The 24,976-nt window shown below is 41.8% G+C and overlaps 1 protein-coding gene across 5 annotated transcripts in view; it reads right to left on the reverse strand.

The window, feature by feature from the left end:
• The window catches only part of NPTN (neuroplastin), a 65,049-nt gene that overhangs the window by 25,624 nt on the left and 14,449 nt on the right, over positions 1-24,976 (reverse strand). For 2 of the 5 annotated variants that reach the window (XM_033107427.1, XM_033107425.1), the window contains exons 2-3: positions 5,984-6,331; positions 1,018-1,195 (exon numbers count right to left, since the gene is read on the reverse strand). In XM_033107427.1, coding sequence (XP_032963318.1) covers positions 1,018-1,195; positions 5,984-6,331 — 526 coding nt within the window. Of the gene's footprint in view, positions 1-1,017; positions 1,196-5,983; positions 6,332-11,400; positions 11,507-24,976 lie in introns of those variants that run through there. The other 3 variants (XM_033107428.1, XM_033107429.1, XM_033107426.1) reach the window with 2 other exon arrangements.

The raw sequence follows: 24,976 nt of genomic DNA on the forward strand, positions 1-24,976 counted from the left end.
TGTATCAGAAGAAACTAGAGTGGAGATAGATTAACTAACTTACCACTAAATAGTAATGTGCAGCAAAAAAAACAATGACCTAGATTCCAGAAAGTCAGAAGACCTGGAACCTAGCCTTAGTTCTGAAACTTATTAGATACAGAATTTGGCCTTGAAAGCAGTCAAGTTATTTGAGTCTTTAGTTTCCTCACCCCCCAAAAAGGGAGGAGGATCCACAAATTAATGTGGATCAATTAAACAAGGAGTATAAAATGATCTCAATTCTGCAAAATACTGTAGAATGTCCTTGCAACTACTGGGTACACATTTTTTCCTAATCTCACTCCAGTGTACTCTTTCTTTGAACTCCACCATGCTGCCAAGCAGGATTAGCTGATCCTTGTCCAGATCAGTTTTCAACCAGGAACAAACTATTCTGAAAGGTGAGGTGCCGTGTGTTACTAGATATTCCAAAAAACCACCAAATCTTTGGGTGCCAGGTAATGTCGGCCGGCAAATATCTCCCTTTCATCAAAGGATATTTCCAGGCTACCATCCTTATTCCAGATCACTAAAAGCCCTGATCCACGGGTCCTGATAAGGTTGTGTTTATATTAAACAATCCTAAAAGGTAATTCACTAGGAAACCCAGTGGAAAGAGCACTTAGGGTGATCTTACTCTAAGAGTCCTAAAGCAGATTTCAATCTGATTCCTCAAATCACTGGATTAAGTCAAGAGACCTGCATTCTAATTGTGACTTTTCTATCGACTAGCATTGTTACCCTGAGCAAATCATTCGCTATGTCCTCAGTTCCTCTATTGTCATAGTGAGGGGATCTACGGCTTGCCAACCTGGCTGAATCATTTGGAAGTCGTTTATCGATTCCTGGGCCTCACGCCAGATATACCGTATCAGGCCCTCCAAAGGAGGCCCGTATGTATCTCATGTCTGTCACACAGCATAATCATAGATTATGAACGTCAAGTAAGCTCCGCCACACTGCCTCCCATCTTCCCAGAATCTGCTAGCCTCTCACCTGTATTCCATGTTGCTGGCATTCTTACGAGTGGCAGTTAGTTCTACCCCATTCTTTGTCCAGTAGCTGTATTCCAGGACGTGAGAGCTGGAGGTGAGGTTACACTGCAGGGTGATGGGGGGGTGAGGGCTTTCTTCAGTCCGAAGAATGATCTCCTCACTGTTGACAATCCTCGGCTCTGTAATAAGAGTGCACAATGATAGGGGGCCATAGCCTTCCATTCTCGGCAGCCCTGGCCTGAAAGTTGGATGGGGAAGGATGGGGAGACTAGAAGAAGAGGGAGGGCAGACAGGACCACATGAGGAATTTCACTTTATCACTTTGGAGAAAGTCAAGAAAGGAAAAACAATGATTATAAGCAAATGACCACTAGCGCAGACAACAGCCTGAAGACCAGTTGGCCTAGACGTGAAAAGAATGGGAGTATTACAGGTGCTTGTACTGGCAACAATCCACTTAAGTTTTTGAATACCACCGTTTTATGATATAAGAACCACCAACCAATTCGGCCTCAAATAGAAAACCAGGCTCCACCTTGCAGTTCTGAAGACAAAGACTATCATTTATGTAACTAATAAACTCCCTACGGAGCCACTAGGCTTTGGAACAATAGTAGCAATACTCAGATAACACATGTATGGGTTTTTCCACATTTAAAGCTGATAAACCTACGGCAAACCAGCCATGGCCATTAATTATACAGAAAAAGACAATGTAGATCCTAAAAGCAAATTTCCTGTTGGAAATCTACTGCATTTTCCAAATTTAGCCGAGGGAACCATCAGTTCTCTCCAGCCCATATTTATTCCCAAAACGAACTTCTTTCAGAATTATACCTTAAAACACATTCCATTCTGAGATAACTCAGTAGAATTAGAATGCAACATGTGTTGGTATCATGGGCTCCTAAAATTTTCAAGCTGAAAGGCTCTCATAGAGTTCATGGAATCCCACTCTTTAAGAGCTAGAAAGGTAAAAAGCCTTCTGCAAGGCCACAATTATAGAGCTTGGTCTAGAAAACACATCTGACTGAATTCTCTAGCCCTGCCCCCAACCCCAATACACCCCCACACCTTCCACCCAAGGGTAAGTTACATATTTTATCTTCTGGTTCTATTCTGGGCTAAGATAACCTGGGATCACAAATATTGTAACACAATGGGCAGAAAATTTTTAAGGCACACTATATCATCCCTGGAAGATTCAACCTTAAAGCACTTTGCATTCCATCATCATTATATTAAAGTCAAGATGTTTCTGTGTCTTTTGTTGTTGCTGGTTATCTTTAATCCTTTCCCAAGCTTAGTTCTTTTTCCACTTTGGGTCAAACATTTTCAGGTGAAGTCTAAGTTAGCCATCCTTTCCCATCCACAATTAAAGGTATTTGCTTGCTTGTTTGTCTGTTCGTTCCCAGAAATCCCAGAACTCCCTTCCTGACTTCCACCTTCCCTGCACCTGGCTGCTTGCTCTCCCAGCCTGTAGCAGCTCACTGACACGACCTTGTGACTCCTAAGCCTGAGGACAGCACTCTCTCCCGCCCTGGAACACGCTGTGTTCACTGAGCAGGGAGGGGAGAGAATGGAGAAGCCATGGACACATGGAAAACGTAATGCCCAAGGACGTCCTCACCGAGGTAGCACCGCTGGCTGCACAGCATCTATCATCAGAGAGGCGTGTGACAGAGGAAGCAAAGCCTTAGGTTTGCTCCATTAAACTGGGTCTCACTATTGTCCAATTTTGGCAGGACATGGTTATCTTCCACTCAGCACTGGTCCTTATTGGTAACACCAAACAGGGTCTCTATGTACAGATAATGGAGGCGTGGCAGCCACTAAGACAGAAGCAGATGCACGTGAGCACGTTAGCGCAGTGGTGTCCCAAGGTTTCCAAAACACACTGGACAGAAGCCAAGTCCCTGGGCCGTAAGTGGAGCAGAGCAGCTGGGAACCCTGCAACGGAAGGCGCACACACACCATCAGCAGAAAGCATCACAATTCCAAGGAAAATCAAAACCAAGCAAAACAAAAGAGAGAGAAAGAGAACCAGTACTCCACAGAAATTAAAAAATATAAAGGCAACATTAAAACCCAAACACGCTTGCAGGTTTTTACTGAATTTTTATTACCAATTTCATTTTCTGTCCCATGTGGGACCCTCCCCCTGGTTCTTCCTCTCAGGCTGCATTGAGAAAGGGCCAGCTCTGAGGATGAGGCTGAGCGCTTCCGGATGGTTCCGTACAAGGAGGCCGATGTAAAGCTGCTCTTACCTGTGGCGATGCACAGGACCACTGTGCTCAGGGACATTAAGAAGTTGACGACAGCAACCTGGTGGACTCTCTGCCAAGAATTCTTAGAAGACAAAGGAAAGCGTTTGTGCCCTTAAGTGTTAAAAGATCCAGGAGAGAGTCAGCGGGGAGTGAGTGGGTATGTGAAATACTTTTCCACAGGATTCTGCACCCCAGGAGGGCAGTGAGTGGGGAACAGCCCTCCTGTGACTGCTGCATGTGGAAACCAGTGCCACCAACCTCCTCGGGCGCGGGCCACCTCTGCATTCTGCACCAGCATGAAGGTGGGGCTTTCATTTCTGTGGCCGAGCAATGCCATGAACGTCCAAGAAAGATGAACATTTAGGAGCTCAAAATGTACCTGCCACAGACGCCTCCTTAGAAGCGGTGGGCAGGAGACCCTCATGCTAGCCATCATTCACATGTAGAAGAACGATGCTATGGCCTCGGTCCCTAAACACTGGACACATTTTGCTTCCTGCCTTATGTTTCTCAAGGAGCTTTGGAGCAAAGCACTGCCAGGAGGTCATTCTTGGAAGACTTCAACGTCCCCCTGGAGGCAAATATCCCTGGGGATGTTGAGACAATAAAACAATCTAGTCAGGATGCAGTTCAGGGTGCTTAAAAAAAGGAAGCAGCATCCTGGCTCTCTCCAAATTAAGGGCGGTTAACTGACTGACAGGAAGTCTGGGTAGAGACCCAACTAGCCAGGGTTTCATTCAACCAACATGCAGACACCTGTAAGAAAGGAAGCTTATTTCCAGTACACCGGGGAATGCTGTATACTCTCGGGACTGGTAGGTAGGTACCCCACAGTCTTATCTTCTCCTACCCCCAAGGCATGATCTTTAACTGTGAGTCTACTTGAGTCAGGCTACGGGAATAACTATCAAATGTCCGGCCCAGTCCATGCCTACCAGCTTCTGCACACCCCTGTGGCCACGTGGGTCATTCTGCTTTTATAAGGAAAGGAGCAAGGGGGCAGGAGAAGGAGGCGTGCAAGGGAAAAGAATTGTTAAATAAAAGAAAAATTGCTGGGTTAATGTTCCCCATTTTCACATAGACAAAAGTTTTCTTTTCCCCTTTCCAGAAGCAGGTTCTCTGATTCAACAGTGCCAACTGCAGCAGCCTCTTTTCTTCATAGGCATCTTCTGAGTTACTATAAAGGACAGATAACTAATTTGCTATTTTCCATATAACTATATAGATTCAGAGCCCATGTCATATTACCTACTGTGTTTTTTCCAAATTCCTCCTAAACATATTTTACTAAATCAGTGAGTTACTGATTTAGTAACTTACTTTCTCTAAATCAGTGAGTTCTTTAAGCCAGAACTGGCTATAGGTCTCTGAGACCTTGAAGAGAAGGCGAAAAATGCAGTAAACCTTTCCGTTAACTAGAGAATTCCCTCCATTAGAATCAGGTCAGACACGGGACTAGAAGTCTCCGTGGCTGGGAGCTCAGCTCTGTGATGGCTTCTCCCTCCAGCTGCTCCCACCATACAAGCAGCAAGACACGACCCGGAAACAGAAGAGCCTTGTCTACTGGTGGGGGTTTTCCTTGTACCTGCCACAGAGGAGGGCAGGACTCTGAGCCAGCCGCTCAGCTCACCCTCACCGCTCAGAGGAACAGGGCTGGAATCTACTTTCCTCTTTTTTTTCAAGACACAACAAGAAGCTAATGTGAGTGGCTTCCCAACTATTTCTGGGGTAACCAGCCTCTGGAACGAGGACACGGTGCCAACAATCAGCCCTCAGAGTCAAACTGTTTGTGAACAGGGATTAGATGCAACTGACTTCAAAACAGCACGATGGGGTTTTAAAAACATACTTTGCAGCTGAGGGTCCCCTGGCTCCTCCATAGCAAGATATATGGCGGCAATGTCAGGCTGCTGCTTTTCAGAGGACAGGAGACCGGATGACAGGACCAGTGAGGAGCGTGCAGCAGTGGAGGGCTGATATCAGAGAAGTACATGCCACTGTTTTAGAAAAGAAAGAGCTGGGACTACGGGAATATCCGAGCGACATGCCACCCGACAACCAACACACATCACCACATCGCATCCACGGCGACACCCCGATCACAGACAGGATGACACCGAGTCACAGCGAGGGGAGAGGCTGGGCAGACACAAACTGAAAACCACAGAGGTGAAGGCAGCTACTCAGAGAGCTTCAAACAGATGAACAGAAGAAATAAAAAGTAGTTAGATTGGGGAGAGAAACAAAACTAGAAAGGCACCAGAGAATAAATCAGCAAAAGGATAGCAGGACACCTACTACAAAATTAAAGGGGAGGGAAAGAAACAATTCAACACTACCCTGGTTTGGGGAAGTTTTGAGTGGTTTTTTTTTTTTTAGCCTCCCAGTATTCCCTCCCCACCTCTTCCCAATGCAGATGAGTATGGATAGTTACACATTTCCCCAAGTTCTTTGTACCTGAGGAGAAAGACACAGAGAAGGGGTGAGGAGTAAGGGAGGTAGAGAGGACGGCAAAGAAGGAAAAAAAAGTTGCCACAGATGTTTTCGTACACTACAACCAGTAGGGGCGTGGGTTTGAAAAAACGAGACAGGGGTGGGGTGAGCGATCATAGCCGGGGAAGAGGGAAGGAAGCAGAAGGGAAGGGGCATCGGGCCACCTCTAAGGACTACAGTACTACTACTGTAGGGTGCTGGACTCACTCTGCAGGACGCTTATGGTGGCCTGGGCTCGAATCCATGTTATGGAGGGGTTTTGCCTCAAGTCATTCCTCTTGGGGTCGTTGCTGGCCCTGCACTCGTAAGTCCCAGAGTCCTCCAAGGTGAGCCGGGTTATTCTCAGCACACTCACGCCGTTTGACCCGTAGGCGGTGTTTACGGTGACACGGCGCTTCCGAGCACCGTCCCACAGCTGTCTGAAAGACTCTGCTCGGTTGACTTCTGCGTACCACCACTGGATCTCTGGCGTGGGGCTCCCGACCACGTCACAGTACAGCTCAAAGGCGTCCCCAGTGAGCTTAGTTTCTGACATGGGCGACTTGACAAACCCAGCTAGAGGGAGGGGGGAGCAGGAATGCAGTGACAGGCCAATCAGAAAAAAAAAGAATCAACAGGTGTTAATAGTAATTTAAAGAAAAGAAAAGAAAAAAGCAAATGAGTTGCAAAGAACAAAAAGGATTCATTTTTAAACTATAAAGAGACAGTAAATAGCATTTCATACAAGCTTTCAGAAGAAGAACCACCCTGGGAAGCTTATGAAGCAAAGGCAGGCTAATTATAAGCTGGGGCAGCACAGGGCTGGCCAGGCAGAAGCAAGCCCACTAGGAAGCGGTTGAGCAATGGGCCCAGCTGGTAGAAGTGAGCAAGCCTCGGGGCTCGGGGAAGAGTCTCTTTCCTCAAGGCACCAATCATTACCTTTTCAAACTCAGACAAGCGATGAAAGCTAACCGGAGGTGGCAGTAGGTGGCAGTAGGTTTATCCGCCAAGTCAGGAATTCTCTTTTGGATGAACGTTTTGTTAGAGACACAGTGTCTTTTGTGGGCCTCACAAGAAGTAGTAACTGACCAATTGACACATTGTCTTGGGAGTTCAAATTTCAACTGAAAGCGGAGCAAACCTCAGTCTCTTGCAGGATTCCATCCTGAGCTCAGGTTCGAATTTTCCCCACATCCTGTTCTTCCCTGGGCCTATGGCCAACCAACCACCCAGCTGTCCTGATTAGGCAGCCTCCACCTGAAAGCAGACCCTCAGGCACAGGAGAACAAGACATCTGTAGTCAGAGTGAGAATTACTACGGGGGTCACCTCAGGAGTGGAACCAACAGTACCAGCAACCAGACGATCGCAGTGAATGGAGGGACTATGCTCTCCGTAATCCTGGCAGTCCATACAACTAGAAAACCCTCCCAAAAAGTCAGTCTTAAAAACAACTGTGGTACTCACAGACCCTCTTTACATAGTTTAGTGGCCTGGCTCCTAGGGGCCAGCTCAGAAAGAATGAAAAATGCATAATGATGAATTAAATTAAACTCTATGGTGAAGGCTAGGCCTCAACAACATTGCCAGGCACTGCCCAGGAATTAAATAAAGTTGATGCCTACTTTCACTTGCACAAAATTTGCTTGAGGTCACACTTCCATAAGACAAGGTAGCAACGGCAGAAAATAAAAAAAGACAAAAACAAAAACAAATTCCAGGCTTACATGAAGAACTTGGAGTGGGGTCCAGAGAAAATGGAATCACAGTGCAAGCGTACGCTCTCTCAGCATTTACCCCGCCTATAGTTCATTCTGCATTCCTACCAGTTCAGGCAATGTCCCACGGTACACGGCAAGAAGCTAAGAGACGGTAGGTACTGAGTGGCTGGGCAAATCCTCTTGGGACCAAGCCAGCCCCTCCCTCTGCAGTGAGCAGAGCATGGGGCCAGGATCTACCAACGTCAGACTGAAAACACCACCAAGGAAAGGTATGAATTAAATGAACAGTTTTCCTACAGTCCAGATGCCAAGGATGCAACTGGGATAGCTGCCAACAGAGGGCGCTTAGTGGACAATTTTCTGTTTATATCCACAGCAGTATTTGCCTCTGGAGATGAACTCCACCCCATGGACCACCGAACCCTAAGGGAGGTACTCTACTTACTCGAGTAGAGGTCAAGACCTCCAAATTCATACTAGTCTTTCAAATCATAAAACATCCAGAATCTGGGGAAGAAGGAATAGAGTAACAAACAGCCTTAGACTCAGTGCTCTGCTTTGGAAATCCATTCTAAGCTACCTCTTCAGGTCAGTATCAGCTCCTTGTAAGGAGCTATCTAGCAGAGCGCCTGAGAAGCCAGGAAGAGATGTCCTTCTCAGAAGGAGGGGAAGTTCTAGAATTCCCCAGGAGACACCAAGCCTCTGCAGGAAGACCTGAGCTCACTTTCAGGTCACATGGTATCCAAGGAGCCAGGTCTGAGTCTCACAAACCTGCCACCTGCCCACCTGCCAAAGTCAATACCAACTCACATAGATGAAAAGTAAAGGAAGCTGGTTTCGTTCACTTCATTACTGGTTCAAACACCAGAGAAAACTGGTTATCAGTAAATTTCTCAAAAGCAGTAGAGTTATTACTGTTTTAATCATATTCTTGAGCATTAAGTGGAAATCACAAATGCCCTTATTCTCATATTCTCTGTGAACTGGGGGAGCTTATGTCCTCTCAAATGCTGTGATTTAGCTATTTGATTATGTTCTAGATATATCTGTTAGTGGATTTGTTTTGTATTGTTTTCTTTCTTCTGAATTGCACTTCAAAGGAGACTTAGATTTAAGCCTGTTTCTCAATCTACTGACCACCTTAATGAAAAAGGCCTGCCTGCTAGTGTGCCGAGAACCACCACACACCTATGCAATCCCAGTGGAATCACGAATGCCAACAACACACAATCCCTAAGCAGCAGGACCAGCCCAAACCAACACCCAGCGCACAGCACTGGCAACACTTCTGAGGAAGGAGGTGCTGAGTCGCCTTGGTCTCATTTTCCACCTACATACAGGAAAACGTCCTTTGAATTAGTAAATTATATGATGTACATTGCAACAAATTTATCTAAAAATAAGATTAAAAATCCCTTAAAACACTAACAGACATCTATGTGTGCTCTTTGAAAGCTATTATTATCAGACGTATTATCAACAAGTAACACATTTTCTAATTATGTGTTAATGCGCTAAGCACTTTATCTCAATCCTCACAACAGCCTTGTAAGGTAGATGCCATCATAATCCCCTTAAAGATGTGGGAACTAAGGCCCAAAAAAGTTCAGTACTTTGCCCGCACTCACAAACTAATAGTGGAAAAAGTCTGGCCTGGAATCCAGATGCGTCCAAAGCCAAAGCATGGTCTCCTAACACTTTCCACAACTACAGTCAATGTGCCTTACTAGACTGGAAAAGTTGTTTGTAGTTACTTGAAAGTTGAAAATATTTTTTGTCACCACTTAAAATGAATTGATAATTTATGGCTAGGAAAAGCACGGACCCTCCATTGGAACACATAGCACAGCATGATCACAGGCTCCTTAAAATTATAATCCTAGTAAAGAACGGAGATAGAGGAGCAGAGTTCCTAATGCGCGTGTGCGTGCGTTTGGGGGGGGGGGACGGGAGGGGTAGGAGAAAAGTGAGAAAACAGAAGGTGGTTCTGAAGCAAAACTTCCCCTAGTTCTGACAAGTCCATCGCTGGAGAAAGCTAGCTTCAGAGGAGGAGGAGTTTTAAAAGACATCACTGTGTTTCCCCGAAAATAAGACCTAACTGGAAAAAAAGCCCCAGCATGATTTCTCAGGATGACATCCCCTGAACATAAGCCCTAATGCGTCTTTTGGAGCAGAAGTTAATGTAAGGCGCCCTCTTATTTTGGGGGAAACACAGTAGATGCATTTCTCTGGCTTTGTGGTCAGTGGCCAAATTAATAAAGGGCAACCCTGAAATTTTCTTAAACCTAACATTTTACAAAGTGCTTCCACACACATCTCATTTTGTTACACAGTTTCAGTTTCGTAGGGCAGGTGTAGACACAGGTTCCTGAGGTGTCCAGACCACTGAGACAGCTAATCCTGAGTGGAACTGGGATAAGAACACAGGTCTTCTTCAGCTTAGTCTACACTTCTTTCCAACAAAGCATACTGCCTCTAAACAAACTAAGTAGAGGATTCCTTCATAGTTGAGCACTCATCAGAAACATGAAAATAGATCTATTTCTTCTCCTAGCAGTAGGTTAAAGGGAAAAAACAAACACAACTCTGGTTCCAGACCACTGTAACAAAGTATCACAATAAAGCCAGTCATAATCTTTTTGTTGGTGTAGGGTCTTGCCTTCAATTTGTAAAAAACACAACATCTCCTAAGCACAATAAAACAAGGTATGTCTGTACTCTGAAATCACAATTAGCAGGGGAAAGTTATTTGTAGCAACCATCTACCTCATTATCCATCCAAAATTAGCTCCAATTCAGGAAAAGAGAACCAGCCGTCCAGAACAGCAGCAGGAGGAGGCAGGTAGCTCAGCCTGACTCCCTGCCCACGCTGTCACTGTCGTTACAAGGACGTTCACACCAGTGTGAGCCCTCACACGAGAGCACACATCTGCCTCAGGTTGAGAGGCCAGCAAAAGCATCTGTTTGATCTCTGAGCCAAAGGTCATCCAATAGTTTAGGAAAAGCTTAACTTTAGAAAAGCCACCTCCCGCCCCTTCCCTGCCATCATCTCCACGCACTGCAACACATAACTGGGCTCAGATGTCAAACAGGTTTGAGAAAAGTACTAGCATCAGTGCAATCAGCTCAACAGTCATAAAGAGGGACATGGTGGTTGGTCCCTGGCTTCGGGGAGGGTGGCAGGCAGAGTACAGGGAAAAGCATAATGGAAACCTGCATAACTGGGGGCAGGGGATGGGAGACAAAGATGACAGCTAGGGCCAGCAGCTGGAGAAAGGAGGCGCTCCCTGGCAGGAAAAACTGGATGTGTAAATATATAGCTGAGAGTTCTCAGCAAAAGGGAACACGGAAGAGCAAACTGAGTCCAATCCCAAGAAATGTGCTTTTATATACATCCTAAGGAAGCAAAGAACTAGCCTCGCTCCACAGAGGAGGGACCATCCGTAATTTTTTTACAGCCAAAATTCTTTTACCTCCAGGGCAATCACTGAACAGGTAGTAAGTCTAACTTGTCTCTTTCTCTCAGCTTACTACTGCTTTTGTCACCTTGCACTTTTTTTTTTAACATCTGTTACCTTCAAGCCCCTCTGTACCACTAATTCCCTATAGGTGGCTTTATGCCTCATAACAAAGAGGAAATGACAGCCAAGGACACAGGAGTATTTCCCCAGCCCCCATCCCTACCTCTCTCTCTCAAATCACGTACCTCAAAAAGAAGACTGAGAGGAACAAACTAATATTGTGGCTACAGGCACAGTATTTCAAATCTGTCCAAATAACTCCTAACAGCTACAAGGCTGTATACACAGGCTACTACACAGCCTGCCTACCTTTACTGTGAATTTAAGAAACGAGTCACTTATCACTATTCTTCACACCACAGGCAGGTCGTAAGTCCATAAGCACTTATTCCGTGTGTACCCACCAAGGGGAAGGCAGGCGCGAGGCTCTGGGAGTAGATGGAAATGGGGTAACCTCATTCTCTGCAGGAAGGAGGTATATGGGTCTGATCTCATGGATTAGTCCAATCTGTAGACAGAGATGGCAGCAATTACAAAGCATTTTCCCAAGTCAAACCTATTCCTTTCACGGCTGCCTCTATCAGGCAGACATGACGAAGGCTTGGAAATTAACACTGTCCACCTCACCAGCTTCTAAACCCCGGCCCACCCTTTATTCTGAAATTATACCATCGCGACAGCTAAAGGAATCTGCTGGGCATATTTTAGCCAGCCTTCTGCTTTGGAGAAATAGGAAAACCCAGTTCAAAAGAGACTACCGTGTTTCCCTGAAAATAAGACCTAGCTGGACCATCAGCTCTAATGCGCCTTTTGGAGCAAAAATTAATATAAGACCCAGTATTATATTATATATTACCCAGCATTGTATTATATTATATTACATATTATACCCAGTATTGCATTGTACTGTATTAGATTAGATTAGATCCGGTCTTATAGTAAAATAAGACCAGGTCTTATATTAATTTTTGCTCCAAAAGACACATTAGAGCTGATGGTCCGGCTCGGTCTTATTTTCAGGGAAACACAGTATGTGGTTTAGTGATTGAAAGCAGGTTGCCTGGAGGTACCATCACCGTCAGGCAGGAGACAAAGTCTCGAAGTCTCTCCCCAATATGCAGAATGGGGCCAATGATAGCGGCGACCTCACAGGGTTACTATGAGGATTATATTAAATAACAGCTGAAAACAGGCCTGGCATACAGTACGCAGCCAGTAATGCCAGCATTCTTACATGTCTCCAGAGAGATGATGCTTCACAGGCCACATGCAGTAGCCTTCAGGCTGGGAAGCAGAAACTTCACATCAGAATTAATTACAACTTAGAATTCAGACTTCTTCAAGAAACAACAAAAAATTAACCTTAGCCTGAGAACCAGAATAGAAATATTAATTGCAAAAGGCAATGAAAAGAAGAGAATTCTTCATTCTGTCCTATCCTCAGACCCAACTAGAATGGGGGGGGGGGGGTTTGAAAATAGCCACACGACTCAGGAAGTTAACAAAGGTTATTACAGAGTTGTAAGCCATTAAATCTGAGATATTATGAACAACGTGGAAAGCCAACAGGTAATGAGAGTAAAAAGAGGCAACACAAGATTCTCCTTAAAAAAAAAAAAAGTAAAGAATAAACCCACCAATAACAAATGATATATGGGAAGATACTGGATATCAGGCAGGCCAAACTGTAAGTTCACAAAATGTAAGACAGAATGGTAGTTACAGGATTTTGGATCATGTCAGATTAGTTTTGGTCTAAAAACGAATGTCAGCTTTTACATCATTGCCTCCATAACTTAAACCCTTGAAGCAGTTTCTTCAAAGGGAAATGATGCCTCCTACTTTCCAGGGTATAGTGTGAGCCCTGTGATACCTGTGGACAAGTTCTGTCACTGTAAAGCTCTATGCAAATGTCAGGTTACCTTAGGACAGATGAGGGATGTGCATCTGTTATGGCTGTTCTTCAACAAAGATTTTCACTCAGTCCTGTTGTCGATTCCTGCCGACAGTCTAAGCGTGATCTACCTAGATCCTTAGGTCTAAAAGTCCGTGACTAAAAAAAAGTTGTAAGTATGATAAAAAGCTATGGGCTTCTTTCATCCCAGAAAACACATACAAACAAAATTTTCCATATAATACAGGGTGTCCCCGACCCCAGATTATACAGCCTGAGTCTCGACTGTAAGTCTCGACTGTACGGCTGTTGGGTGAGTGGACAGATAGGGGATGGTCTCTCTCAGGCTGAGAGCTCACCTTACACAGAAATGAGCCATGGTTTACAGCATCTGGGTTGGATTCTTCAACTTCTTCAACCTCAGTCTCATCTGAAAAATGGGGATAATAATTCCTACCTTCCTAAGGTCATGGAGAGATTCACATGATGAATGTATGTAGAATTACTTTGTAACCAGTACAGCTATAAATGTAATAATATAAGATGGCCTTTTATACAAGCACGCTACTCTGCAATTTAACAGATGGTCTAAGCCAGCCTGGGTGTTCTGCTGAGGTACCTCCAAAGCAGTGTGGGAGAAAGTGGGGTGGTGGGGCAGGGTTCAGAGACTCACATATGTCTAACTGTGCTTTTTCTGAATTTTTCCATCTTCCAAAAGAAAAAAGGCATTGAAAACAATTGACCCAAAGAATTTCAACAAGTTTCAAATTGAAAGTGACATTAAATAAGGTAAAGTTTCCAGCAATTAATTTTAAAAATTGGAATAAATTCTGGTTTAAAAAAAGGTCTTATGAAAACAGAATTTGACACATGATCTAAGCAATAGAAGGGACTGGAAATTTTTAATAGCAAAGGAACAATCAGCTCAGAAATGACCCCCCCACACACATTTCTTCATGCTCCAGGGCTCAGCAACACTTGAATCTATATGTAGCCTTGAACGAGGGCTGAAAACTCTACTTTATACATTATTGATCAGAAAATCCTAGCCACTTAGTCTATGCTTTTAAGCTTCAGTATTAAAGACACTCCTTGAAACTAAACATTTCTGCCTGAAGCCAAGGAAGAATGAGGCATTTTAATTTAATCTTGAGCAAAGAAAGTGAGGCTAAATATAGATCAGGTCCCATTTGACTGTGACATCAAACTGACAATAACCTTAATTTTTAAAAACTAAGGATGTGTCCAATGGAAAAATACACAAACTGCTGTCAAACTAGTCTTTTTAGGAAAGTATAGAAAAGCTACCTCCTAACCCCACAAATAGTACTCCAGCTATTGGTCAGCACACAAAGGGAAAGCTAGTTTTGCTAGCCATTAAAAACCAAGGCTGTCTCATCCAAAGGAAACAGACAAATGCATATAAACCAGCTGTATCTCAAAGAGTGTTCTTAATGAAAGGTTTGGTTTTAAACAATGAAACCCTTACATATTTAAGCAAATGCTCATACAAGCTCTCTTGTCCCAAGAGACTGTCAAAAATAGCTATGGGCCAATCTAGAATTACACCCAAATGGAACTCTGAAGCCAGAAACAATTTTTCTTTTGTGAAGGTAGGGGGTTTAGGGGGGAGGGGACAGTTAAAGAGCATTTTAAAAGTATGCCTCAGCTGACCCTCCAGTTAGGATTTATTAAAGGCAAAATGAAAACAATATGCTGGAAAGGCTAAATACTCCAGTTAAATAAACCATTCTCAAAGCCATGGGCAATTACTAATCAAAAGCTAATCTCCACTAATCACTTTTTGTGTGAAATTCACTTGTCTATAGATTCAGTGTAACTTTTGGTAACAGCTCACTTCTCTGTCCCTGACAATATACCACCAATCAGGATTTAAATGTTCAAGATAACACAATTCAGCTAATTCTTCCAGCAAATAATACAACTCATCTCATTCTTTCATCCCCCTGTATCTCACAAGAATGACGAACACAAGTAGTCCAAGCTGATAGTCTGGATATAATCTGGAAGACATTTTAACTGAAAGAGGTGGGAAGCCTCCTCCCCGACCTTCTTTTAAACAACCGTTCCCAGAAGCCACAGTGTCCAATACTTTGGACATAGGAAAATTCAACCTTTGAATCACATCCCAGGATGTTGGGTAATATAGTCCCCGTCTTCCCAGCTGATGAATTATTTCCAAAATACAAACAGCTTACAGTTGAAACCACACTGGAAACTCTGTTCTTATATATAAAAGGCAAACCTTTTCTTAGGTGGCGGAATCCTAGAGTAGTGCAGACTGCTGGGCCCCATGTGCAGAGATTCTAATTCAATGGGTGTGAGTGCTACCTAGGAATGCGCATTTCTAACAAGTCTGCAGGTGATGCTGGTGCTGCTGGTCCACAGACCACATTTTGACAACTAAGGACTTAGCCTGAAATAAACTTTTTCAGCTTTTTCAATAGAAGGAAATTAAAGGCTCAGGAGCCACATAGATAATTCTGAACCATATAAAAATTCTCCTAGTAGCTGAGTCTGTGTTCATAACCAAGAGGGAATGTAGCAAAATGTAGCTAAAAAACTGTCATTCACTATGACTTCATACTGACTTTTATCCTGTATTTGTTCCATTTATCAATGTACAAATTGAAAGAGTGCTTTCAATTCAATTTACCATTTATTAAGGGCCAATTACTAAGGACTGTGCACAGGGACAATTAAAATAAACTTTGCTCCTAAAGAGAGCACAAACTTGTAAGACATGACACAGAAAATAATTAAAATACAACCAATAATGACCCCTTTTAACACATGTACAAAAGAAAACAGAAACAGAAGAAATAACTAATTTTGCCGGGGTAGAGGGTTCATGTGCACACAGAAAGCTTATGCATAAAATCTGGGTCTAGCCTTGTCAGTTGTGGGGAGAGGGGAGGTTGCCTTGCTCTGAGAAGAAACAGTTATAAACACAGTGTTGAGAAGGGCAGGAATGAGTAGTTCTAGACAAAGCTGAAAAAATCCAACATTTTCTATCACTTTTATATGCCAAGTACCTGTTCAGTGCTCATGCTACTCAGAAATATAAGATAGTCTATATAGTCTCAAAACCTCATAATTTAGGGAGAATGACAAGCATCCTATAGGCTAAGCAGCTTGAGTTTCTTTCTACAGAACAAGCTGTGTGACTGATCTGACTGGTGGCATTATGAAGGACGGATCAGAAGTAAAAAGAGAGTTAGGAAACTCCTTCAAGAATCCTAATGGAAATGAGTCTGAACTACCGTGTTTCCCCGAAAGTAAGACCTAGCCGGACCATCAGCTCTAATGCGTCTTTTGCAGCAAAAATTAATATAAGACCGGGTCTTATTTTACTATAAGACCAGATCTAATCTAATCTAATCTAATCTAATACAGTACAATGCAATACTGGGTATAATATATAATATAATACTGGGTAATATATAATATAATACCGGGTATAATATTCTTATACCTGGTCTTATATTAATTTTTGCTGCAAAAGACGCATTAGAGCTGATGGTCTGGATAGGTCTTACTTTCGGGGAAACAAGGTGCTCTTAGCCTTTACAAAGAATCCTTAACCTTTCATAAAATCAGCACACATCGGTTCCAAAGATAATCATGGGAAATGCTTTTTCTTGGGAAAAAGCTCATACTTAATCCCAACCAAATGTTCTCAACTTTTAGAAAGGAAAATGTATGGAATCTCAGCCTAAACCCTAAGGCTCTCATCCCAACTCTCATCCCACTCTATGGTAGAGTACTGAAAAGCAAACAAACAAAAAAAGCCAATTTGACACAGGCCAAATGATTCTAGAGAAAAACTCCACAGGAATAGTACCTCCTATTTTTGACTGTGATAAAAGTTCATGAAGTACTGCTATGTTTATGTTCTGTTTCCTACTTTTCTGGTCCTCTTCAATATTTCTGTAAAGATTAACCAGACATGTTTTTTGGAAAATAAGAACAGCAACACCCAGGCAAATGACCAAGAGACTCTCCACTTCAACAATGCCACGGAATGGGAAATTTCTTTCACCCCTCTTGGTCCCAATGATCTCTCAATTTAAAAAACTGAGGACACTCAATAGAACTACACTGAGTCTTATTGTGAATTTTTTAAAAATTATGAAATGAGACAAATTTGACTCTTTCACCTATGGGCCATACTGACAATGTGTTGAAATTGCAAACTTTCCCACTACTTTAAGTCATGACACTGGCAAAATTATTTATATGGTGAAATTAAACAAATGAGTTCAAGGAATATTTGGTTTTACACATTGTTCTCCCCAAATTCTCAATAATTTATATAATTATAATTCATTCCAGGAATTTCACTTGCATCCCCAAAAGGGGTAGTAACATGAAGAAAGTGTTACATTTAAACAGGACAAGAAAAAAAAAAGGACACCAGCAAATCGTTGTGAAAGCAATAAGCAATTTCACCACCACCACCCCACCCCCCCGCCCTGCCCCATCCCGACGCCCCCTTAAATGGACACTTAACATACATTCAACCTGCTATATTACCCCATTATGGGGAACCTGGAGGTTATGTTGTATAAAATCAAGCAACTAGAGTGGAGCTATCCCAGAGTAAAACTCCAGGTCAATTAAATTCCAATTCTAAACACAGTATATTTGTGATTTACAAACTTTTCCCAAGAACTCTGAGCAATAATTTCCCAAGAACCCCTTTGATTGTTAAATAACTGTCTTAAATTTACATGTTTCTAGTCCTACAAAGTACCTCCAAATTCCTGGGTTGTTTCTCTCTCTCTCTCTCTCTCTCTCTCTCTCTCTCTCTCTCTCTCTCTCTCTCTCTCTCTCTCAAACCTGATAAATCCTCAGCCCTATTCTCCTACATTCTGTATTAGCACGTTTACCCGAAAATAAGACTGGGTCTCATATTAAGGTTTGCTCCAAAAGACGCATTGGGCTTATGTTCAGGGGATGTCATCCTGAAAAATCATGCTAGGGCTTATTTTCCAGTTAGGTCTTATTTTCTGGGAAACACGGTATTTCGTAGCTATACCCCCATTAGCTCAAATAACTTCCCCATTAACCAGAATCTCTTGCTTTACTGTAAGGTATGCAGTATACAATCAAGCCCAATTTCCTGATTTCAAATGGTACTATACAAAGATAAATGAACCCTAATATTTGCAAATGGTAGTTTTCTACTTACTAATCTGAGAATATTATCATATCTAGAAAAATTATAAACTCAGGTACAGAACAGGCCAAGACTGTGTAGGCTAGCACTGACTCTCTAGAATGTATTATCAGGTACTCTCTGATAGTGTTTCAGAAATTAATACCAAACGGCAGGGTAATAAAATGCTAGACATATCAATTTAAATTGTGACTTTAAAAAAGGTATATTCATGTATAGAAACTATTCCATCTAATAACATACGATGCTGTACATATAACAAATATGACATATATGTTAAAACCCAAAACCTCAGTTCCCTTATGTGTACATTCAGATTGAAATCAATGATTTGTAAGATTCTTTCAGCTCTAATATTCCATAAATCTACATGCTATAAATGGTAAATTAATTGAAATGCAGTATTCTATGAAGTCATGAATATGCCTAGGGAATACTGAGTTTGTGAAAAAGTGTGTGTGTGTGTGTGTATATATATATATATATATGTATGTATTTTCCCCCCCTTATTTCATTGGGTAACTGTATTTTTTCCAGGGCCCATCAGCTCCAAGTCAAGTCATTGTCCTTCAATCTGGTTGTGGAGGGCACAGCTCAGCTCCACGTCCAGTCGCCATTTTCAATCTAGTTGCAGGGGACGCAGCCCACCATCCCATGTGGGAGTCGAACCGGCAACCTTGTTGTTAAGAACCCACGCTCCAACCACCTGAGCCATCCAGCTGCCCCACCAGCAGCTCAGCTCAAGTCACTGTCTTCAATCTAGTTGTGGAGGGCGCAGCTCACTGGCCCATGTGGGGATCAAACCAGCAACCTTGATGTCAAGAGCACACATTCTAATCACGCTAACCAGCCACCCGAGAAAGTATATTTTAACAGATTATAAATTATATGGAAATCAGGATGTCTGTAATTTTATATTCCCACAATGCCTTGCTGCACATATGCTCAATATTTGTCAAAAGAATGGTGAGAAAAACAATTCTCATTAATCGAGGATTAAGGATAAACCCTTTCATTAAATTTCAACCTATTAACAACTTAAAATGTACTAGTAATCATTAGTATGTAAATGAACAGTATAATAAATGAAACCATCTTTCTTCGATCAGGAGAGTTTTTCATATCAGAGCCATTTCCTGAGTATCAACAGAATCATAAATTCTAGGAGACCAGACTACGGTATATTTGAATTTACCACAGATACCCTAGAAGTTATTTTTATTAAAAAAATAAATAAATAAAATCCCTAATGTCAGTTTGTTTTCTTGCTATGCATGCACTCATCCTAACAAGCAAGAGAATAAAAGCTGAGTGTAAAATAGACTTTTGATTGGAGATTTTATTTTAGTTAGAATGCAACTTTCCCATTCTTTTCCAAATTAGGTCACGATGCTGTCCATCATCAATTCTAAAGGAGAAGGAAGTTCAAATTCCCTGTAAACCTCCTAGAATCAAAACCAAACTGCCCAGAAATCTCTTTCTTTGCAAAGATAACCTTTAAGAAAAGCATCTGGGGGAGAAGGGCAGGGAGTAGGATATTTTGTAACTGTTCTTTAAAAAAATTTCTAAACAGATTGCTCCACACAGAAGTGAGTGTCTGTGAAAGCAAATTCATTACGACAGCAGCTACTCTGTACTGATTGTTTACACAGGTCAGGCAGAGCGAAAAGTGGATGATATCATTCACCACAAGAACACAGCCTACCCCTTAGGGTTGTTACTGTTCTCACCCGGGCGGGCAGTTCTAATTCCAGGGCTCCAAACGTGACATGTGCTGACTGCCTCGCTGGTAACGCTTGGTTTACTATGGACAATTAGAACTAAGTCATATCCATATACATGATTTAATTCAAAAACATGTTTATCTTAGAATGACGGTCACACAGCACGTTCTATGTCTTTCTCCTCAGTGTTAGCAGTTCAGGCCTCTATCACTACACACCACCCCGTTATCTAAGTCACCCATGTGGAAATTCTATGCGGGCCTGTAAGTTTAAAAAGCATTTGGCATTACTAACTGTAACCTACTGTTTTAAGCACTCCTTCCCAGTAAACCGGACCTCCAGTTCTTACGGGCAGATCTCCAAGCTAGTTCCTAAAACCACACACCCTTAAGATGTTCTTCCCCCCAAGGGATGAAAACTAATAGCACTTTTGATCCTTGTCCAAGCGGGGACTTAATAGCACACTTCTGCTCTGCCCTGTCACATGTGTATTCTTGAAGTTCAACACCCAGGGCAAAGGACAGCTCTTCTCACAAAGAGGCTGACAAACCTTGCGATAAAAATTATTTCAGCAAGTCCATTTTGCGCAGGGGGATTATCTTTGTGTGCTGTTTTATAGGTTCTTCCTCAAAGGGATCATCTTTTCTTTTGGTCTTATTTCAAACATAGACACATGTACTAATGCAAATATTTTAATAATCAACTTTGCAAAGTATCTAGAAGAACTCTTCCATGCAGATATCAAGACTGACCAAGCAGACTGTGAACCAAAGGTAAGAAACATCCTTGGGCAAAAACTTCAGGCCCATTTTATCAATTTAAAAACCTGCTCCTCAGACCCTAAGGATTCTTCGGAACAACTAGGGGACTCACTCTTCCCCAAACAGCTCTACTTTTATCTAATTAATAAATTGAAATTCCACTTATTTTTTTAATTAAAAATATAAAAAACTGCTGCTAAAGGTTGAAAACTCCTAAACCTAATTCTTGCCCCAATCTAACACTTAGATATACTATGGTCTAAAGAAGCTGTAACTTAGTTGTAGGACGCTTATTGAATCCTGTTCACTAATGATCTATCCACTAAAATCTGCTCCCTCCAACTCTTCAGGAAATCGCCAAATTCAGTCAACAATCCAAATCTATTACCTTCTCCTTTCATAACGACTACTTATTTGCACTCTCATAATGTTTCAGGTCTTCATCACCTCACAATTCCACAGTGAGGTGGATGATTGGGTTACATTACTTACCTACGCAGTGTCCCCAACACCAGCAAAATAGTACTGCTTCTCTTGAAAAGGGGCAGCAAAATTGTATCCAGAATGCTTCCACTAAAAATCAGCAGTTGTCCCAGGAATGATCCACATAGCTAAGCTGTTACATGTATGAACACTCTAGACTTCCACCAAAAAATATGCCTGAAGATAAAAGTACAGTAAGACATTGTTCTCTAACATTTAATGAAGCTTTTCCATTTGAAATGAGAAAAGCCCTCTCAGTGGGCCAATTTCTACATCAAGAATTCACTCATCATCCACATAATTCCCTTCAGAGACAATTAGCAGCACCAGATGTATTCCAGAGGCTCCATAAGCTTATATAAATAAAAATATCTGTCACTCCAATTACGATATTCAAAATAGGAAGGCTACCAATACCAAGATGAATTACAACAATTAATACTACTAAAGCATTACAGTCTGTAAATGGTATGTCTACACTACTTATTTGCTTTGAAAAGATACACAGGAAACTAACAGTGCTTATTCCTGGGGAGTGGGCATCAAGGGGTACAAAGAGGAACTTTAGTATTTTACTTTAAACATCTGGGTATTACTTGAAATTATCATGCAAGCAAGTCTTTTCATAATTTCTAAAAATCCAGTAACTTTCCCTTTTCAAAAACTTAAATGAAATAATTCCTGTCAAAATGTTGGTTAACCACTAAGACAGAAAGGTTCGTTCATCCTGTCTGTTAATATTCCCTCCTGTAGTTACGTGTATCTATTCTTTGAAAATTCAACCTGATGAAAGCTTCATTAAATTCTAGGCAGAGATGGCTGGCAAGCTTACGTATCTGGTTACTGCCTCAGGCTCACCTGGTACTACTGGGCCTGTCAAGTTTTTCCAGTGGTGTATTTTGAGAGTTTAAGACTTGGTACAATTCTATAGCTCTTTCAGTGACAAACGAATAGTGTTGCAGAATAGCAGTAAGATGACACCCTCAGACACTACTAAAAACACATTCCACTCAAACTCTTTCCCATTCTGACTTTTAAAAGCTGCTAAACTATACATACCTGCTACTGAAATACAAACGCCGGCAGGCTCATCCGTCTACTGGTAATTTGTGAGCAACTGTCACTATAGTTTCATGTTGTTCCTACAGTAAGAACAACCACTTTGGTATACACTCCAGAGGGGTTTCCTTTTTTCTTTAATGCACATCCAAATCTGCCCTTCCATCCTACAGCTGTAAATTCTGATTACCCCTAGCACCACCCCCACCCCAAAACTGAATTTTAATGTCTACCTGTCACTGGGTAGCAAATTATATGCTCCGTGGGCAGACATTTCAGAATGTTTCCTGTGCACTCCACAGTAAGTGGTAGCCTAGCAGGGAAGCACTAAAATTTACCAGCGGACAGCAAGTACCTCATAGTTCACCAATATTCATTACTAGCCGCCCTCCTGGAGTTCTTCCTGCCTTGATGTCTTCAGTTCCATCAGAAATTAATTTCCTTTGTAACTAGGCCTCGAAGAATAGCTGATCTCTTTCTGAAATACGGACATTATGACCCTCTGGGGATAAAAGATTTAAAAAGCATGTTAGAAAAATCTCCACTACATAAAGGGAACCATTAAACAGATAGTAGGAAACACAAAAATACCCAGAATTCACAATATGCAAACACTCCAGCTCAAAAACCAGGCAACTAAACTGAACTTTGTATTTTACAATATAATAGAATTTGCCACCCCTCTGCCTCCAAAGGATTTAAATAAAACAGGACAAAATATTTAAAGGTACCAAATGTTTACCTAAAAACAAAAGAAGATACCAGAAGAAGGAATAAGACAAAGCAGGTATGGGTAAGAAGAAACTAAGATAGGAAAAAACAGTGGAAAAAAGGACTTTATTGAAAATAATATGCACATATAACTAAAGCATGGAGCTCTGAGAAAGGTCTCAAAATCATATTGTAAAGGAAAACAAAGATAAGCAACAGAATTAGAGGACAGGAATAAAGCATGTTTCTTATATTGCTTTAACCATTTAGATCATTATCTTAACTACTAAAGGAAAAATTTTTTTAAACTTTCTGCTGCTAAACTAGGAAAACAAAATGTACAGAAAGATGTATATGCCTCTAAAGCATTTTATAAGAACCAAGAAAATGTGGAACTTTCAAAACATTCACTGGACAATTGGAAAAAAATCATACACTAGTTTCCTAGTAAAAATCATGTTGCTAAATTTCTAACTCAAGCAACAACTATGTCTTTTTAATGGAATAATCTAATTTTGAAGGTACAATAAAGTACTGCAGTACTAGCAAAATTACCTGCTCCCACAGCACTTCAAAAATAACTACCAGGCTAAATAATGGTTATTGTTATGCTAAGGTTGAGAGCTAACTGGGAAGGACTGAGGAGGTTGAGCTGCTGAAATAGTTTGGAATCAGCATGTTTAGTGTTATAAGGATCATGCTCCAAGTAGCTTAAAATGATCAGGTTCCAAATGCCTTAAATGGGAGGTAGGTTGTGTGTTAATAAAAAAAATAATTAACTACTACTTTGCTTCTGTTAAAAATAAGAAGGTACTAATGTCCCCATATTAGAGATTTCAATTTCATAACCATTTCACTGTAAAACACAGTCCGCTTTCCAACAGGTTAAAAATAAACCCAGATGACTGACAGGGTACTAGTGGAAGAGAGAAAACCTTAGCAAGCGCGCGTCCTGCCAGGGATCGTGCTGGGTGGTGTATGCCTGCAATCTCATTCCAGCCGCCATCCTGCGGGGCACGTATCATTGCTAACAAACAGAGGAGGAGTCCGAGATGAACAGAACTTCCAAACATCAATCAGGACTCCAATCTCTCGGGCTTCAAAATTCGTAATAAAATCCTTCGATGAAGAAGATGCAAAATGGGGTCCTTTTGACAGTTTTATTTAACCAGCACAGTATTTTTAGAAGTCCAACTTTCAGTGTTTCCAATCTAAGCATGTATTGTACTCTCCTGTTTAGTCAACAATACTTGCCTAGTCCTGCCGTAAATGAGTTTGCAACCCCTGCTTTAATGCATGTTAACAAAAGGAAGGGAAAAAAGGGAACAGCTGCGCTCCTTGCCGTCCCATTCATAGAAGAGGGGTAGCTCTGACCAGGGGTCGTCCTGGGGACTAGGTGCTGTCATCCTGGGGACTAGGTGCTGTCATCCTGGATCAGAGGATACTTGCAAGTGCGGGACAAAGGGGAAACATTTTCAACCAGGGCTGCTCTGCCTTTTACGGAGCATTTTGGAAATGTGTGTATTTGGGTTGACACAATGACTGAAATGGCACTACTGGACATTAATGGGTTGGGAGCAGAGGTCCTCAATACCCCACAAAGTAGGGAAAGTCCTGGACAACCAAGAATTGTCCCTCTTCCTATACAACTTTCAACTGACATTCAAACTTGTCCTGAGCCTAGACCCTAACTCCGTTTTAAATATACCACAATGTATTCTGGCATGGTTTTAATGATCACTCCATTTTCCAGGAATGCAATTACTGTGGAAAAGTGAGGAAAGACTGTACTTTGTTTCCTTTGGAACTTTACCAAGAGTTGTTCACCTTTTCAGAAAATTACATTACGAACAGCAATGCCACCTGTAGTATTTGTGTCACCTTTATAGCAAAACTGTATCAGTCTGCATCTGCAGCTGGCACATTCTTGGTTTTTCTACAGGGATATAAACAGCAGGCTGCTTCATCACCTTCTTAGTCGCCATACCTGAGCACTTGCAGACTGAACTAAGTACTTTATTCTAAGTTATTTCCTCCTTTACATTACGTTTAGGGCATTATTTATATTTTTCTTAGTAACGTGTAGTGAATGTCACTTCAGAATAGTTACAGGAAATCACAAAAATGCGTTCTGAGCAGAGGACA

The sequence above is a fragment of the Rhinolophus ferrumequinum genome, chromosome 6 (assembly GCF_004115265.2).
Source record: "Rhinolophus ferrumequinum isolate MPI-CBG mRhiFer1 chromosome 6, mRhiFer1_v1.p, whole genome shotgun sequence".
NCBI classification, from domain to species: domain Eukaryota; kingdom Metazoa; phylum Chordata; class Mammalia; order Chiroptera; family Rhinolophidae; genus Rhinolophus; species Rhinolophus ferrumequinum.